This window comes from Phragmites australis, chromosome 10, assembly GCF_958298935.1.
Source record: "Phragmites australis chromosome 10, lpPhrAust1.1, whole genome shotgun sequence".
Lineage (NCBI taxonomy): Eukaryota > Viridiplantae > Streptophyta > Magnoliopsida > Poales > Poaceae > Phragmites > Phragmites australis.
Genome location: NC_084930.1, coordinates 32,995,992 through 33,013,127, shown reverse-complemented (window position 1 = coordinate 33,013,127; position 17,136 = coordinate 32,995,992). Strand labels below are relative to the sequence as shown.

The window sequence follows — 17,136 nt, the reverse complement described above, 5'->3', positions numbered from 1 at the left end:
TTTTAACCACGAGAACTTACTCACAGAAAGACCACTGTTACATCATCTGAGTCAGGCACCAGGTCCATAGGCATCAAACACGCATACACTTATAAGGTCGACATACAGGTATAATACATCTTTCTGGAGTTTATTAAGTGCTAGATAAATTGCCTACTGGCATATCAATCAGCCACTACGTCCTTACGACGTTATTACAGACATGGCTGGCTATGGCATTCGAGAATGCTGGCGCATTACAGTCATAGTAACCGTTTTAACCGCGTGGGGACGTGCTCATGCATCATCGTCACCTTCAACAGTGTTGACACGCTCACACTCGTCAATCCATTCGCTATATCTGTGGAAACAGAATTCTAGTTCAGTTCCAGGTTTGGATGAACATGATGAATTTACACTAATTTGCAAAGAACAAGAGTTATTTGTTGGGCCTGACTTACATATCAATAGGCTCGGTGAGTGCTGAAAAGAAAAAAGATCAGTCAGTACAAAGTTGAAGATAGGCAGCTTAAAAAAAGGTTAACTTCTCCTAAAAGCTCTATTTTCTATGCATGGTTTTGATGAATGCAATTCAAACTTTTTAGAGCCTGCTGGATCAGACATTGTTTATGCCCAAGTCCAATTTCAGTGATTTGCATAAGTGGAACAGGTTACTCCCTCAGTCTACCATTATGACTAAGACAAGATTACAAGAAATGGGCAAGGTTCTGATAAATTTAGCTATATTTTGTTCCCAGAGGTTTAACACGTTGCCTCGTTCATCAGTCCAAAATAGAAAAACATTTCATGATTCAATTGCTGCGTCAAATTGTTCTTATTTGAATTTTCTAGCTGCAATTTAGTACACACATCAGCTAAATTAGGAGTGCATCATGCAGTTCTATATGTAGTTTCGACATACCATTAACAGTGGTGCTGAAGTTTTCCTGACAGATCCTACAAGAAGCCTCACCAATCAGATTCTTCATGTCACTGAATAGAAGGGGGAAACCAGGTCAAAATTCTGAAGGCATTACCAAATCTAGCACCAATGGACGAATAAGAAAACTGGGAAAATGATGCTCACATTCGGCACTCAACACTGCTCCCATGATTGCAGAACGGGCAGGAAAATACAGTATCAAGCTTGTCCATCCGCTTCTTGGGAGGTGGCTTAGCCGCTGACTTTCTCTTCCCCATGGTTCAACTTCTTCTTTTCCTTCAAATCAAACCATGTACCTTAAGATGTACACATACTTGCAGTTTCTAGATATAACGAACATGCCACAAGACATTACTTGACAACAAATATATACAAGGATATCCATTGCGATCTGCGTGATGCGTAAGACACATATGACCCTAATAAATTTCAAGGAATCTTTGGCCAACTTAACAGGTTATGCAAAATAAAAATACTTGTATAGAAGCTACAGCGTAACATATGAGAATGCAAACCTAACTAATAACAAATTAATCAGGAAATACTTGCATAAAGAACTTTATTGGAACAAAACCTATAAGAATAGATTCTATTTGACACAACCCTTTCAATCCAATCTACCTCTTTCAATTGCCAAAACACAAAGGTGAAATAAACCGCTTTACACCTGTTTGGCCACGAAAAATGCAAATCGAAATCAAGATATAAGAAAGAAAAAATTCCTTTTTTTCAAGGTTTGTTTATCTGAATCAGGTAGATAAGCTTAGGAAAAACTAGCTTTTCATTCCTGGTCTCTCCATTCTGGCATCATGTAAGACTCAATATTTCCGTTCTGGTAACGGAAATGGGGGAAAGGTCCAGTTTGGAAAAATAAAAGAAATTAAGAAATTTGGGAGTAACCCTAGCCCTTGCCAGCCATAAGTACCTCATCGTCGCGCTTCAACCAAGAACAGGCCAAACCACCCCATCAAGCAACATTTCTCAACGATATCACTACCTGATTCAATCGAGAACCCTCTCAAGACCACCACTGCCACGGATCGGGCGGATCAGCTCGTCAACAAGCGCGCACAAACGATTCGCAAAATTCATACTCGGAATGAACAACGGGGGGAGCACAAACCGCAGGAAAAACATGAACAGCAACCGAAAAGTATAGAAAATTTGAGGAAATTTTTGGGGATCGCTGGCCGCTGCTCACCTCGGGACGTCGAAGGGTTGGGGAACGCCGAGATGGAATGGTCGCGTAGGAGAGGAGAGCCTTCGGAGACGACCCTTTATAATGGGAGGGGTGGTGCAGGCAACGCGGAATTTGGGTTGACATCTCACTGACGTCTGGGTCCCACCGAGTCCAAACCCCGTCGGGTTCTAGACGAAAGCCGAGCCGAGCCGGGCGCCACCGCCGCCGCCTCCAGCCGTCCGCTGCTGCTGGCGGCGTCCTGAGTATGGCGACCGCCCATACCGCCGCTGCCGCGCGGCAAGCCGCGGAGGCGGCGGTGTGTAGTAACCATCATGCCGTCCACCACGGCCACCTCGCGGCTCTGCTAAATCCCTCCCCGCGGTCGCCTCCGCTCCCTCTCCCCCTACGCCGCCGCCACCTCCCGCTCTCGCACCCGGCGGCCTCCCGCCTCGCCGCGTCCTTCCCGCCGCTCCCCCTCGTCGTCTGCCTTCTCCGCGCCCTCCGCCTCCTCCCCTCCCCGCCACCGCGCCCCTTTGATGCGCTCATCAAGTCCTACGCCTCCCTCCCCTCTCGCGCCTCCCTCGCCGCCGCGGCGCTCGCGTTCGCCAGGTCGGCTGGGTACGCCCCCTCCATCCCCGCCTACAACGCCGTCTTCCTCGCGCTCTCCGACGTCTCGCTCCCCTCTGCCCGGTGCTTCCTCGCCGCCATGCTCCGCGACGGTGTCGCGCCCAACGTGTACACCTACAACATCCTCGTCCGCGCGCTCTGCGGCCGCGGCCGCCGGGAGGAGGCGCTCGACGTCGTGCGGGACATGCGTGGCTCAGGCTGCGCGCCCAACGCCGTGACGTACAACACGCTCGTCGCGGCGTTCTGCAGGGCCGGGGAGGTGGACGGCGCGGAGAGGCTGGTCGGCGTGATGCGTGAGGGCGGCCTGAGGCCCAACCTGATGACCTTCAACTCGGTGGTGAATGGGCTGTGCAAAGCTGGGAGGATGGATGACGCACGCAAGGTGTTTGATGAAATGGTGAGGGAGGGGTTGGCACCGGATGGGGTCAGTTTCAACACCTTGGTGGGCGGGTATTGCAAGACGGGGTGCTTGCATGAGGCATTGTCTGTGTTTGCAGAGATGACGCAGAAAGGGGTCGCACCAGATGTTGTGACTTTTACATCACTGATCCATGCAATGTGCAGGGCTGGGAACTTAGAGCGGGCAGTGGAATTGGTAAGGCGGATGAGGGAGAGAGGCCTCCGGATGAATGAGGTCACTTTCACAGCTCTGATCGACGGATTCTGCAAAAAGGGGTTCTTGGATGATGCATTGCTTGCAGTGAAGGAGATGAGGGAATGTGGGATGCATCCTTCAGTGGTGTGTTACAATGCGCTTATTAACGGTTACTGCATTGTAGGAAGAATGGATGAAGCAAGAGAAGTAATACGTGAAATGGAGGCTAAAGGAGTGAAGCCTGATGTTGTGACGTACAGTACGATTCTAAGTGCGTGCTGTAAGAATGGTGATACAGATTCTGCGTTCCAAATGAATCAACAAATGCTTGAAAAGGGTGTACTTCCTGATGCAATCACCTACTCATCACTCATAAGGGGTCTTTGTGAGGAGAAAAGACTCAATGATGCCTGTGTGCTCTTTGAAAATATGATTAAACTTGGCCTAAAACCTGATGAATTTACGTTTACGTCACTTATTGATGGCTACTGTAAGGAGGGGAATGTGGAGAAGGCTCTTTCTCTGCATGATGAGATGATAAAGATAGGAGTCCTCCCTGATGTTGTGACTTACAGTGTGCTTATTAATGGACTTAGCAAGTCAGTACGCACAAAGGAAGCACACCGGTTGCTCTTCAAACTGTATCACGAAGATCCTGTTCCAGCAAATATTAAGTATGATGCCCTGATGCATTGTTGTAGCAAAGCTGAGTTTAAGAGTGTGTTAGCTCTCTTGAAGGGATTTTGCATGAAAGGGTTGATGAATGAAGCTGATAAAGTATACCAGTCAATGTTGGACAGAACTTGGAAGCTTGATGGGTCTGTGTATAGCGTGCTTATTCATGGGCATTGCAGGGGAGGAAATGTTATAAAGGCTCTCAGCTTCCATAAACAAATGCTGCAATGTGGTTTTGTTCCAAATTCAACAAGCACTATTTCCTTGATTAAGGATCTATTTGAAGTGGGGATGACTGTGGAAGCAGGCCAGGTGATTCAGGAGTTGCTGAATTGCTGTTCCCTAGCAGATGCAGAAGCATCAAAGGCTCTTATTGACCTCAACTGGAAGGAAGGTAACGTGGATGCTGTGGTAGATGTTTTGCATGGCATGACAAGGGATGGACTCCTTCCAAGATCAGGGTGAATTTTGATAATCAGAGATCTTCCTCTTTTTGTGGAATACTGTAAACCTGATTGCCTTATGTGGAGCACTCTCTCGTCTTATTAGTCATGACTCACTGAGCATCGTGATCAGGATTCTGTTGTAGGATATGGCTTGCCATGAGTCATGATGTGCTCCATAAGTCCATATGGAAGGGCTGAAAAAGGTGTTTTGCTTCCTCATGCTGCATGATTATGTGAAGTGAGCAACCATTTCATCTCATTAACTTTTCTGCTCCTAATATGTGAATTAATGTTAATTCTTGATAAATACTTGGCATGCTGCTAGCGCTTTGTTGCATTTGTTATTTATAATAATTCTTAGGTAACAGAAGAGGATATTACTTTGTTGTCTTTGTTTAACATTGAATCCTTTGTTGTCTTCGTTTCGGACAATAAAAGACCAGGATAGTTTGCCATGTCAGTAAAATTTTCTGGTAGTCAGTGGTCTTCTCATTTCATAGCAATGATACATTTCATCATAGGACAGAAAACACTATATCATACTTCGAGACAGGGATTGCTCTTGATTATATGCCTTCTAATTAATTTCCCTTCTAAGATATCATGGCGCCAGTGTGCACGGGTCGAAGGCGGCTAGTACCTCTCCATCGACTCCATCATGCAGTCCCAGTGCAGGCCCTTGGCGGGGCAGGCAATGGACTTGGAGCAGATCTCAACAGCCTTCTTTGGGACGGTGCCACGGTGGACTTGTACCGGAGCAGCTTGGCGTACTCGGTGTCTCGGTGAGCAGATGCAGCATGTGGTAGTAGATGTAGTCCATGCTCATCTCCTTCCTTAAGCTCCTCTATCTTTGGTATTTACACAAATATGTTTTACTAACAAAAGATAACATAAACAAAAGACAATCACTTGGTGATCAGAAATGTTGTTTTTGTCGCAAACCAGAGACAATTAAGCACGTCTTCTTTTATTGTCACATCGCTCATTTTGCATGGTTTATAGTCCAGTGGCATTAGATCTTTATCAATTGTGAAATATACCGAATATGTTTGAGAATTGGCTTCAGACTCTTAATAAAAGTTCGAAAGCCAACATACCCACGCGGTGGCCATTTTCTCTTGGTCCCTATGGCTATGCATGAATCATATTGTCTTTAATAAGAGGAAATCTTTCTCTCTTCTTTTTACTTGTACACACTAGTTTCGTTCATGATCTGTGTTACAACGGTAGGATCACCGTGAGCTGGTTATTTTGGCATGCACACACTTGGAGAGAGTGACCATGGAGCTCTTCATCCGGTTTGGATGATAGTCTAGACTCCACATCCAAGTCTAAGGATAATAACCATAACTCTGAAGATTTGTTTCTAGCTTGTTCAGCTCTTCTTTGTTTTTGTCTTGGCATCTTTGATGTGTTTTGTTTTGTGATTGTGTGTATCTTAATATGCAGAGGCTAAAGTGTTTTGTATAGTTATATTAACTTGATGTAGCGATGAGAATTAATAAAATTTCTCTTTTTAAAAAAATACTCATCTTCCCCCTAACGAACTGGCTGCCCTGCTCGCCAATGAGCCGCGCCTGCGCCGGGCAGCCTTGATGGATTTGCACGTGCTCCCGGCTGATGAGCCAGTAGTGCTTGCCGGCGACGAGCGCCCTGGACAAGATGTCCTGGAAGGGTGTGGTGACGAACAGCACAGGCGAGTCGCACGTTCTCGCTCACCGACCACGCATTCCCTTCTATGTAAATATTGTACCTGCCACTGGGTTGGGCCGGCCATTAAGAGTTGGCTCATAACAGAGGCTAAAAGGAAAATAACATATCTCCTTGTTTTCTTCATTATATTCAGCTTGCATGCTAGCTAGTATTGGTAAAGCTGATAACAAAATAAAATGAATCTCTGACAGTTGGTTATGCAACCTGTGCGTTTCTCTCGTTTATTTTTAGCTGAATTGCCCTATTTTCGTTGAGTAACTTCCAAGTGTTTCGTCTAATGCAGGATGGAGAATTCATTTCCAAAACATTTCACAAGTGCATGAAATATCAAAGATACATCCAGGAAGAGAAGTCACTTATGTCCACCAATGCGCGGCTTGAGAGAAGAAGCCAATACACCATCAGACTGGCAAATGAAAGTATGCTAACTTATCAGGTGCACACGTCTTACTCACTGGCCATGGATAAGTGGTATATATAATTTATTTAGCAATTTTTAAAACTTAATATCGAGTACTTTTCTAAACTCGTCTCCTTTTCTCATTTGCATTACCAAACGTGCACGCGTAAACTGTGCATGTCAGTGCCACTGCCAGCTATCTAGCGCTCCATCTTCTCTACGTTTCCCAATACCTCCGCCTCCCTGTCGGCGATCTCCTTAGCCTCCTCGGTGGTGAACGGTGGCGGCAGCGTGCACGGGTCGAAGCCGGCGACGTGCCTCTCCATGGATTCCATCATGCAGTCCCGGTGCCGGCCCTTGGCGGGGCAGGCCATGGACTCGGTGCAGATCTCGACGGCCTTCTCTGGGACGGTGGGCTTGTACCGGAGCAGCTTGGCGTACTCGGTGAGCAGGTGCAGCATGTAGTCGTAGACGTAGTCCATGCTCATCTCCTCCCTCACGAACCGGCTGCCCTGCTCGCCGATGAGCCGCGCCTGCGCCGGGTGCTCGTTGCCCCAGTCGACGGCGACCTTGACGGATTTGCACATGTGCTCCCGGCTGATGGGCCAGTATTGCTTGCCGGCGACGAGCGCCCTGGACAGGATGTCCTGGAAGGGTGTCGTGACGAACAGCACCGGCGAGTCGCACGACAGGATGTACTTCTCACTCACCGACCACGCATTCCCTTCTATGTAAATCTTGTACCTGCATGCATTGACAAGTCATCAGAAAGACACCGTGCATTCTATCTTCCATTGAACATGGGAATTTCACCGAAATTTCACAGGAAATGGTGTAATCTGCAACCCAAAAAAAAAAGAAACTTGCAAATGTCCAGCGTTCATAACGGCCAAAAATTTGGACCGTATGTGCGTACCTGTACAAGCATTGCTTAGGCAAGCTGGAACCTTTGAAGCCATTTCGGAAGGCCTGCCTCCAGTCCTACAGCAAGGTAAGAAAAGGTAAATTCACCTCTCTGATTAGGTTCAGTAGAAAAAACAATGGTAGATTCTCTTGAAGCACCTGGCTGAAGAGGCGGGCGTTCCATTCTTGGCCACTGGAGACGTTGCATCTCATGAGTTCGCCGCGTATGCGGGCGACCCCGGGGCTGCCCTTCCAGTACGCGTAGGGCTGTCTCTCCAGCCACCGCACGCGCTCGTTCTCCTGCCTCGCCTCCTCAAGCATCTGTGGCCATGGCCGGATGTTCACCTCCGGCCAGCCCCAGAAGGACCAGTCCGGGAACACGATGTCGAGCGTCGACCCGTCCTTGCAGTACCGGAATACGGGCGGCGCGTCGGACGGTGTGGGGAAGTCGGCGGCGCGCACCTGGCCCGGGTCGTCGCAGGCGAACATGATGTCCAGGTCCGGGACGCGGCCGGCGTAGCGGCGCATCAGCTGCAGGATGCCCCACTGCGTGAACACGTCCCGCGTCTGGTACGCCCGCCGGTACGTCTCCACGTACGCGCGCCCGCCCGACACCACCAGCCGGAAGTAGGCGTGCGGCCGGGCGCTCTCCACCGCCTCCCGCGTGATCCCCACGCCGCGCCACGGCCGCAGGTCGTCGTGGATGTAGCGGAAGTAGTCCGGGCACGACGTCGTCGGGCCACCGGCGAGCGGCAACGTTGTCGATGACGGTGGCGGTGCAGGTGTTCCAGGGCATGTCGGCCGCTGCGGTGATGTCGCGTTGCCGCAGGTGAATGGTATCGGTACGAGGGGCGCCGTAGAGTTGCTGTGGTGCGGAGGCCGCCGTTGTCCGGTGCCGCTGCCTGTGCTTCTCATGCTGCCTAGTAGAGACGACTGGGTGCATGCATGGGAGTTGGGAGCATGATAATTAGTATCGCTAGTGTATGTGTGCTCGACTGTTCGTTCATCTTATAATTATTTCTAGGCTCCATTTGGTTTGTAAAAAATTCAAAGGGAGACCGTTCAATTCTAGTAGGAATTCAACCGGCGGAGCTGGTGGTCTGCATCTTCGCTGAGGCTGAACTCTGGGAGCGGGCCGGCCTGGTTGTGTTGTCGGATTTTCGTCAGAATGTGCAGCGTTTCTGTTTACGTGTTGTGTGATCGCATTTATTTCCTTAGCGAGTAATCCCTTTTTGTAAAGTATGTGTGCTGGGGGTTCAAGGTTCCGGATCCCTAGCTGCGTTGTAATATGCGAGCCAAATCCTCCTCCTTCTTCTTCTTATTAATGAACATGCACGTTCTCGGAAAAAAAGTCTAGTAGGAATCGGGAAAACTTCCCGTGTTCCAGATAAAGTTATATTCCACAAAGAATTTAGTTTCATTCACAAGTTTTCGATGTCAAATGTCCCCCTCTTTGTCATTGAAATGGGTTTGGACTTCTGATTAAGCTTTTGACATAGGTTTCACTGCTTTTCAACTCTTTCGGCCCTATTTCGAACATCGAATTTTTTTTCCTTGTTCATGCGCAAATTGATTAGGGATGGCAATGAGTCGGGTCGGGACCGGGTGGAGTAGGATCATGCCTGACCCGAAACCTGATAGTCTAAACGCATCCTGAGCCCGTAGTGATGATCGGGTGAAATCTGAGACCCGAACCCACACCAGTCGGGTTCCTATCGGATTTCGGGTGCCTGTCGGGTAAGGGAGCTCGCAATCCAGAGATGCCGGGTGGGGCGACGGGGCGAGGCGGTGGCGGGGTCGCGGGGAGGCCAGGCGATGCTGTCAGGCATCAGGAAGGGAGGTTGCGGGGAGGGCACCCGCAGGTGAAATTGAAAACCCGAACCGATCAGACCCATTTCGGTACCCAACCTGCTATATCCGTGAGCGAAAATCTAGACTTGAGCTCAAAACCGGGCCCATCAAATGTAGAACCCGCAGGTAACCGGACCCATGGGGATTTGCCATTCCTAGACTTGATCGAACAGTTTCTTATAAAGTTCTTATGAACTTCCCACCTTCCATGCAGGGCTTAGCCTAGATTGGCACATACTGTCGGCTTTAAGTGAGTGTGCCAAATCAAGAACGAAAAAGAAAACACATGCAATCTTATGCTTAGTTGCTTACAGCATCGAGGTCGATCCATCTGCGTGCGCCGACCAGCAAGGCAAGAAGGATGAAGCCGACCATGACGGAGCCCACGCCCCTCACCCGCAGCATCGTCGCCAAGGACGACAAGCGCCCGGGCCACGCCACTGGAGCGGCGCCGCCGTCGTTGCACGGCGCCCATTCCTCCTCATTAATCTCCTCCTCCGGCGCCGGTGGCACCAACGCTTCCCCTTCCTCGTCCTGCTTTTCCGAGGTCGCATGAAGGACGGTGCTCTTCATGATCACGAACTGCACGGTACGACTCCAAACCGAACCAAGAAGGAAAATGAGGGGAGCTCAAATTGCTGTTCTAGTTAGCTACTCGCAGCTGCAAGGAAGAGCAGCTTGCTCTTATATGTAGCTTGCGACGTCAAGTCAACGTGCGGCCAGGCTCGGCCCTGACATTTCGGTGGTCCGGGACGAGATTAAAAATGAGACCCTATTATTAAATATAAATCGTATAGATCTAATTTTTTCAGTTTTCTTTTAGACCAATATACACAGTATACATATACATATGGGATATCTGGGTTTTAGAGGCCCGGGGCGACCGCCCCGTTCGACCCCCACCAGGGCCGGCCCTACGTGCGGCGCGGTACTAGTACCTCCCTCCTTGCTTAAATTTGATCCCCACAAGGATAAATGAACGATACTGGTACTATATATGGCCATGTTAATTTAACTCCCAACTCCACTTAGATATGATGTTAGTAGGTTAATATAAAGTGATTTAAATTTTTTTTTTTAAATTTAAAGTGGAAACAAGAAGGTCTACCTAAACACCTAAATGTATCATCAACTCTATCTCCACGAATATTTGGAGTCAGCACAGTTTCATATGGCTCCAGCTCCTAGATCCACCTTAGGTGTGAAATTTATAGACTAAAATAAAGTAGTTTATGTCTTTATTTTTAGTCTAACATGGAAACAAAATAGCTAAACACCCCAAGTGTACTTCCAACATTAGCTGGACTAATTTGTGGAGCTCTACCAAACAAACCACAACTTTGTGAATTCTCAAAGCCTTTGTTTGTATGAAAGACAAGAATCTCTTTCATATTCCTATACTAATCGAACTGCTTCATGTGAAATTCATGTACCCTTATCAAACGGGACTTGAACTGCTTCTTTCGTTAGAGAGTTTTTTCGTCTTGCGAATGGAGCCTAAGACTTACGAGGGTAGCTCTTCAACATTCCTTTTTGCCACAACTAACAAACACGCCCTGCAGGCCCCCACGCAAGAACCGATACCGTCGCGATTTGCCGAAAAGAAATAGAGAAAGAATTCCGCTCCACTTGGATGTATGCATGCATATACTATCAGTTTTTTCAACAAAACGTGTACTTTGTTTCAGTGGGCACTGAGGTTTGGCTAGGTCAGTTCGTCGGTCTCATGCTTGCGAACGGCGAAAAGGTGCATGGTATGGCGTTGGACAACGGCGACGACTGCCCATGTTTGGTTTAAAGAAACAACGGCCAGCTGACCAGCGCACGAAGCCCAAGACTTGACTTGGCACATCCAGATATATAGAGATAGAGCAATGGATAACATCTAGTTGTGTAATAATACTAGTAATGTACAGTGTTTAATTCAGCACGGGTTTAACCTAATCACATCTGCTTTAAGTAGCAAATACGCATGTACGGGTAGTGTGACCTCTTGAGTCCGGAGTCCGTTTAACAAAATGATAGAGGATTCGAACTTAGATGCTCTAGTCGTATATTCATACCCTTAACTAATTGAGCTAGTTGAGTCTGTTTACTCTGATAGCAGGCGCCTGGGTTTAAACAACAACGGCCAGCTGACCAGCACACGAAGCCCAAGACTTGACTTGGCACATCCAGAAATATAGAGATAGAGCAATGGATAACATCTAGGGTGTAATAATACTAGTAAGGTACAGTGTTTAATTCAGCACAGGTTTAACTTAATCACATCTGCTTTAAGTAGCAAATACGCATGTACTGGTAGTGTGGCCTCTTGAGTCCGTTTTAAAACAATGAACCACATGTAGGAGGAACTACATGGGAAGTTAATATAGCATAAATAGGATTCGAACTTGACTATGATGGTCTAGGCGTATATCCACGTAATCATCTATCTAAGCTAGTTGAGTCCGTTTTGCGCTTGGGTTTAGCCAGCCTGCTCCGTCTGCTACAACTCCCCATAAAATGAATGTTTAGCACTTCATTACATGTATTTCCACTTGCATAAAAAATGCTTACTACATCAATGTCTCAATCTCTGACACCATATAATTCATTCATAGCGTGTACACAACGAATTCTTATCAAGACATATACACAGACATCGAAAATTGCCTGTACATTTCAATGCAGCATCGCCTGTAACTCTACTCTGTTTGCTCACTAAGAACGTAGCAATGAGCAATCAGATTCAGAACTCGAGCCCGCTGTTCATCTGAACGGAGAACCATGGCCGGCCAAAACTATGGAGCGGTGCATCTACTCTGAACACTAACCCTTACCGTGCCGCGCCACCGTCAGCTTCGATCTTCCGGCCTGTGATGTCGGAACAAGATTACCGGAGAGGAAGAGAATAGAATCTTCAGATGTCATGATAAAACTGGACAGACCGATATGGAGGCATAGGCAGAAGGGGAAGCAGTGCGGGAGTAGCCGCAGACTACGCCGACGTTCTCATTTGCCGAATGGATCAGCTCCATGCACAACCCGGGATGGCGTCCACCGATCGTAGGGCATATGCTGTGCATCGCAACGGAAAAATATTCAGTTCGGATGGCCATTTCAGAAACAATCTAGACATGAATTGGAGAACCAGATTTTGATACAGTATTCTTCAGCAAGAAATAAGCAATCAGACAGACAAAATTAAGAATGGCATGAGAAGAGCGGTTCAAGTGATTTGCCTGATCTGCGTTGCTGGTTGCAGCATCAGGCCAGATCTCCTCCAAGACAATGCCAGGACAAGCCCCAGCGAGAGAGACTTATCTGGCCACTGAACCATTGGGACGACGCTGCCTCCACTCCTGTTCTGCAAGCACCTGAGAAGACCTTGTAAGTACACTACAGCAATGCAGATTCTGTTTCACAAGAATTCAAACATTACGACCATGCATCAGCTAACCTTGAAAGAGAAGCTGAGCTTCTTCTCCCCTGGAACTTTCCGTGAGCTTGCAAGATCCCAGCACCAACAGGAAGGAAAGCACGCGTCGTGAAGCCGTCACCGGCAACATATCTTAGCTGCCCATTCGGAATTGCATGTCCATGAACGACTGGTAAATTTTGAATGGGAAGTTGAGGCAGAGATGCACAGGAGACAATGATAGAATTTTGAAAACACATGCAGGAAAGCATCCCAAACTTACACAGGCAAAGGGGTTCAGACAGATCATGGACATGAAGAACCATCTCCTGTGAGCTGACCAATAAGCCGGGCACACCGAGTGCACTCCGATATGCAAGATCAAAGCACAATTCTTTCTGACATTTGCAAAGCTGTTTTTTGGGTACATTTGCAATGTACAATCCTTTCTGGCACAGCATAGCTGAATATCTTTTTGCAGAAGATCAACGCACCTTGCGTTCGAATCCGTACCAGATGAGGTGCCTCTTGGACAGGTGCACCGGGAGCAGCGTCGTCCGTCGTGTCGCGGACGAAGAGTACGGGGCCGAGCTGCACCAGGAACAGGTGTGCCCCGTCGCCGGCGCCCCTCGGTGCAGAGGCAGCAGAGCTGCTGCTGTGTGACGCCTCCGCCCGCCACAGGTCGCCTCTGGCAACTACCGAGCTCTCCACGTCGTTCGTCCTGCTGTCGTACGTAGCCGACAGGTTCGTGCTCCCCTGCGACCGCGCGAACCTTCAGGAGACGGCGACGAGGGGATCGGCGCCGGTGGCGTCCCCATCCTTGCCCGCCGGCGCCCCGTCCCCTCCATTCTTCACGGAGTTGCCCCGTCGCGAGCGCGGCGCGCCGGAGTAGAATGTGTCGTCGATGCGGAGGCGGCGGAAGACGTCGCCCACGGCGCGGCCCAGGCGGGGCCCATTTGGAAATTAAATCAAATCCAAAATCATTTGGAAATTCTTAAGCTCAGTAAAGGGCCGAGCCCATCTTGCCCTCTCACTTTTCTTTCAGCCCAGCTGGCCCATCTCTCCTTTCCACTAAAATTGTTTTCAGATTCACTTTTTTTTTTAAAAAAACAAAACTGGAAATGATAATACCAGAAACAGATACAACATCGGTTGTATCGAAAAATCAAAAATGGTATTTTCGGATCTGTAATATGTCGATATTGATTGGAATCGATAATCTTAAACGGAAACACCAAACCGTAGCACACAAGTCATACATCTCGTATGATAAATTCAATAAAGTCACACATGATATGACTATAGTTTATATAAGTATATAATAATATGACACATCTTATATGATAAGACAAATGACAAGCTATATTTAATAAGACATATGTATTTTGAAAATAACCTCAAAGTGCAAATGAGCAATGTTGAACTATTGATAGTGGGTTAGATAAAAGCAAGCGTAGATTTGCATTTCCTATGATTATTTCCTACTAAAGATCAATCCAAGAGCGGTGTAGAAACCGAAGTTCAGGTAGAACAAACAATAGTCAATAGATCATATTAGTATCTTTTCACCACTAGCCTTGAGACACATAAATCATATAAATAATAAATGAAAGATTTATGATAAATAATTGATATGAAACAATTGACATCATATGCACAATTTAACTATGAGGATGACACTAATTACACTATGAGAATAAGTTCGAATGTATGGGTGCTGGGTGGCCGGTAGGTGAAAGAGATGAAAATGGTCGGAAGTGGTAGAAAAGTGAAAATAGTTGGAAACGATAGAAAACTATCCAAACCGTTTCCAGTATCAATTTTTTTCTTAGAATCGGAATAAAAAATGATAAAGCCGAAAAATGTTAGAAAATGCTGGAAATGGATTACCATTTTCCAGTTTAGATGAAAACAATCTCCAATCGAATGGGAATTTTCATTACTGTTTTTGCCCCTATCCATGATTATAAAGCCATGACACATGCATCATAGCCCTACTTTGAACACCGCTTCATCCTCCACTCACCCAGATCATTTGTTTCGCACTGGTTTGCATGAACAGAGTCGTCTTCCCTAACACCGGTAGCCTCCACCAAGCCACCATGGCAATTTTTGTGAGCTTCTTATAATATGTATATGGGAAGTATAGAGTTGTTCGAGATGGATTTTGATGGTTGGTATGATATAGTTTGAGTTTGAGGTGCAGTGTGCGCAAATAGGTGGAAATCATCCGTGTCGATTAAGGGCTAGAAATTGGTATCTAACTTGAGCCTAACATGTGCAACCACAAAGTTAATGTGGGTACGACCTCAACTGATTAAGTAAATTAGCCCTAACTTTGTCTCTCTGGCAAAAAAAAGTAAGTGTGGGGTGGTTTTTTCCTGTCATTTGATGCAGGTTGCAGAGTTAGGTATGATTGGTGTAAAGGCTCCGTCATGATCGCTTGCTAGGACATCAAAGGAAGTGTGTAGTTGCACATTGGCATCAAAGTGGGTCATATTTTATAGGTAAAGTATACAACCTCTGTAGAGTTAAAATTGGTCAAACAGACGTACTCACGTTCATGAGCAAGCTCGGGTCAAACACCGGTTTAACAGTTGTTGACAGTAGAGATGGTTTGTGGCTATCGATGATGTTGTGTTTGGGCATGAGTGATATTTATTAAGAGTACTTACTTTCATATGTCCAATGCTTTTAATAATTTTTGTTAGTATTGGTTTTGCTTAAAATGCTGCTTGAGCTAAATGAATCTAGTTAAATCTGTCATTAAATTGCCTTGCATATATATTAGGATTCGCTGTACAATTAAAGTCTTGCTGCTTATCATTCAGATTGTGAAGAAAAAGTGTCTAGCTCCTTGTCGCTAGCTTCGAGGTTGACGACGTCAGTTTTTTCTAGGACTAACTCCCAGTCGGCTGCTGTGGGATGGTATGAGGCACGATACTAGAGAATGAAAGTCCTTCAGTTTATTTGCTTCCGCTAGATCTTGATGTATTAGCTCTAATAAGACCTCAGTGATATAACATGTTGAAATAAAATCTATGTGTAGATGTGATATCAATGTTGTTGTACATACTTACACATTGATCATTGGACAACTACATGATACACCATAGAACTCTCGGCATTCAACACCTAGGTCCGACAATGACCAATTTTTTTTACCAGTATTTGGTTCGGTTAGAGACATAGCAAATTCAATAGGAGCATGACATGGCCCCATAGTACGCCAAATTTGCTCACCTCCACACTATACTGGTATGTAGCATTGTAGCACGCGGATATATCAACACTTTTGTGATTAAACTTTTCTGGAACAAAACACATCGCCTGATTAGGATGGGCTAGATGTCTGATTTATGTGAATTTATATCACCTCTAGAATCAGAAATATCCGCACAGAAGAGTGCCCTTTTTTGGACGACGATCACTTTGATCATTAGTATCTATCAAAACAAATTTGATCAACTAATTAAAGTCGTAATATTGCGAAACCATCGTGAGCTAATTCTACTCATTTATTCTTTTGCTATTCTAAATATTCATAATTTTATTGAGAATTAAATTCTTTTGATGGCAGGGGTTCCTCTTGACTACATGAACTACCTGTTTGGATAGGCTGTAATTTTAGAATTTCTGGCTAGCTGAGGAAGTGATTGAGGCCGTTGAATTTTAGTTATTAACTTTTGTAATAAATTTTTAACTTATTAGCACATTCAAAAATCAGAAAAGCTAAATAGAATATGCTTCTCAATTTTTAGTTCATTTCAATCCTAACTGCTTCTTCAGCCAACTAAAAGTCTTAAAAAACAAGACTAAAAACCAACCATTTAAATAGTTTCTACCTTTTTCAAGCAAAAGCTGAAAAAAAAATCCAAACGAGAAAGTCATATGGCTTGATCTACTAATGTTTGGTGGGTCCTTGCCTATGGTGTGCCACGTGTGCCTTCTCTGTCTTACTCACACGATGTTACCGCTTGGACCCACCAACTCGTTGGATGAGTCATCATCCTGCCGTTCAAACATGACCTTGTCACCCTTGGGGGTTAGACTATTAGCTGACAAGTTTGGTTAATAGCATTCCTTTAGTCCGAAAGTATATGGCGTCTTGGACACGACACGTTCTCAAATGAGTAACTTCAATTGCTAGCTAATTTTCGTAGTGATATGTTAGTCAATATATTTTTTATATTTTGAAAGTATATATTTTTTATTTTATTTTATGTTCTTTCAGAAAAAAGGTAGAGGATTCTCTGCCTTATGTAATCAATGAAACTCGAGAACGGAGTACAATGCGAATGAGATTGAAAACGAAAAAAAAGGAAGGAGCTAAAGGTGAAGGTACAATCTGAATAAATTCGTATGAGTTAGCTACCAAGGCTGAGAGAGTTTGTCCACTCAAATTTTAAGACCATCACTAACCA

At 46.0% G+C, this 17,136-nt stretch overlaps 3 protein-coding genes and 1 pseudogene across 3 annotated transcripts; 1 reads left to right on the top strand and 3 right to left on the bottom strand.

Annotated features, from left to right (window-relative positions):
• Positions 1 to 67: 67 nt before the first annotated feature.
• Positions 68 to 2,254, bottom strand: LOC133930849 (transcription elongation factor 1 homolog). The gene is made up of 5 exons (XM_062377612.1): positions 2,124 to 2,254; positions 1,067 to 1,198; positions 902 to 972; positions 441 to 462; positions 68 to 340 (listed from the first exon to the last, which is right to left on the bottom strand). The coding sequence occupies exons 2-5, from the start codon at positions 1,177 to 1,179 to the stop codon at positions 277 to 279; spliced, it is 270 nt and encodes an 89-aa protein (XP_062233596.1). The 5' UTR covers positions 1,180 to 1,198; positions 2,124 to 2,254; the 3' UTR covers positions 68 to 276.
• Positions 2,255 to 2,365: 111 nt separating this feature from the next.
• Positions 2,366 to 5,126, top strand: LOC133930845 (pentatricopeptide repeat-containing protein At5g39710-like). The gene is made up of 2 exons (XM_062377609.1): positions 2,366 to 4,683; positions 5,044 to 5,126. Exon 1 carries the CDS (start codon positions 2,368 to 2,370, stop codon positions 4,462 to 4,464), a length of 2,097 nt encoding a protein of 698 aa, XP_062233593.1. The 5' UTR covers positions 2,366 to 2,367; the 3' UTR covers positions 4,465 to 4,683; positions 5,044 to 5,126.
• Positions 5,127 to 6,444: 1,318 nt separating this feature from the next.
• Positions 6,445 to 9,952, bottom strand: LOC133930846 (uncharacterized). Its single transcript, XM_062377610.1, has 4 exons — positions 9,625 to 9,952; positions 7,621 to 8,394; positions 7,475 to 7,539; positions 6,445 to 7,302 (listed from the first exon to the last, which is right to left on the bottom strand). Exons 1-4 carry the CDS (start codon positions 9,883 to 9,885, stop codon positions 6,759 to 6,761), a joined length of 1,644 nt encoding a protein of 547 aa, XP_062233594.1. The 5' UTR covers positions 9,886 to 9,952; the 3' UTR covers positions 6,445 to 6,758.
• Positions 9,953 to 12,043: 2,091 nt separating this feature from the next.
• On the bottom strand, positions 12,044 to 13,675 carry LOC133930273 (uncharacterized; annotated as a pseudogene).
• Between the last annotated feature and the right edge of the window lie 3,461 nt (positions 13,676 to 17,136).

Bases quoted from the DNA above. Each gene is read 5' to 3' on its own strand.
- LOC133930849 (XM_062377612.1), bottom strand. From the start codon at position 1,179: ATGGGGAAGAGAAAGTCAGCGGCTAAGCCACCTCCCAAGAAGCGGATG. The intron at 973-1,066 runs GTGAGCATCATT...CCTTCTATTCAG, and splicing joins AGCAGTGTTGAGTGCCGAAT to TGACATGAAGAATCTGATTG. The intron at 463-901 runs GTATGTCGAAAC...TTTTCTTTTCAG, and splicing joins CTTCAGCACCACTGTTAATG to CACTCACCGAGCCTATTGAT.
- LOC133930845 (XM_062377609.1), top strand. From the start codon at position 2,368: ATGGCGACCGCCCATACCGCCGCTGCCGCGCGGCAAGCCGCGGAGGCG.
- LOC133930846 (XM_062377610.1), bottom strand. From the start codon at position 9,885: ATGAAGAGCACCGTCCTTCATGCGACCTCGGAAAAGCAGGACGAGGAA. The intron at 7,540-7,620 runs GTGCTTCAAGAG...ACCTTGCTGTAG, and splicing joins ACGCCCGCCTCTTCAGCCAG to GACTGGAGGCAGGCCTTCCG. The intron at 7,303-7,474 runs GTACGCACATAC...CAATGCATGCAG, and splicing joins CCTAAGCAATGCTTGTACAG to GTACAAGATTTACATAGAAG.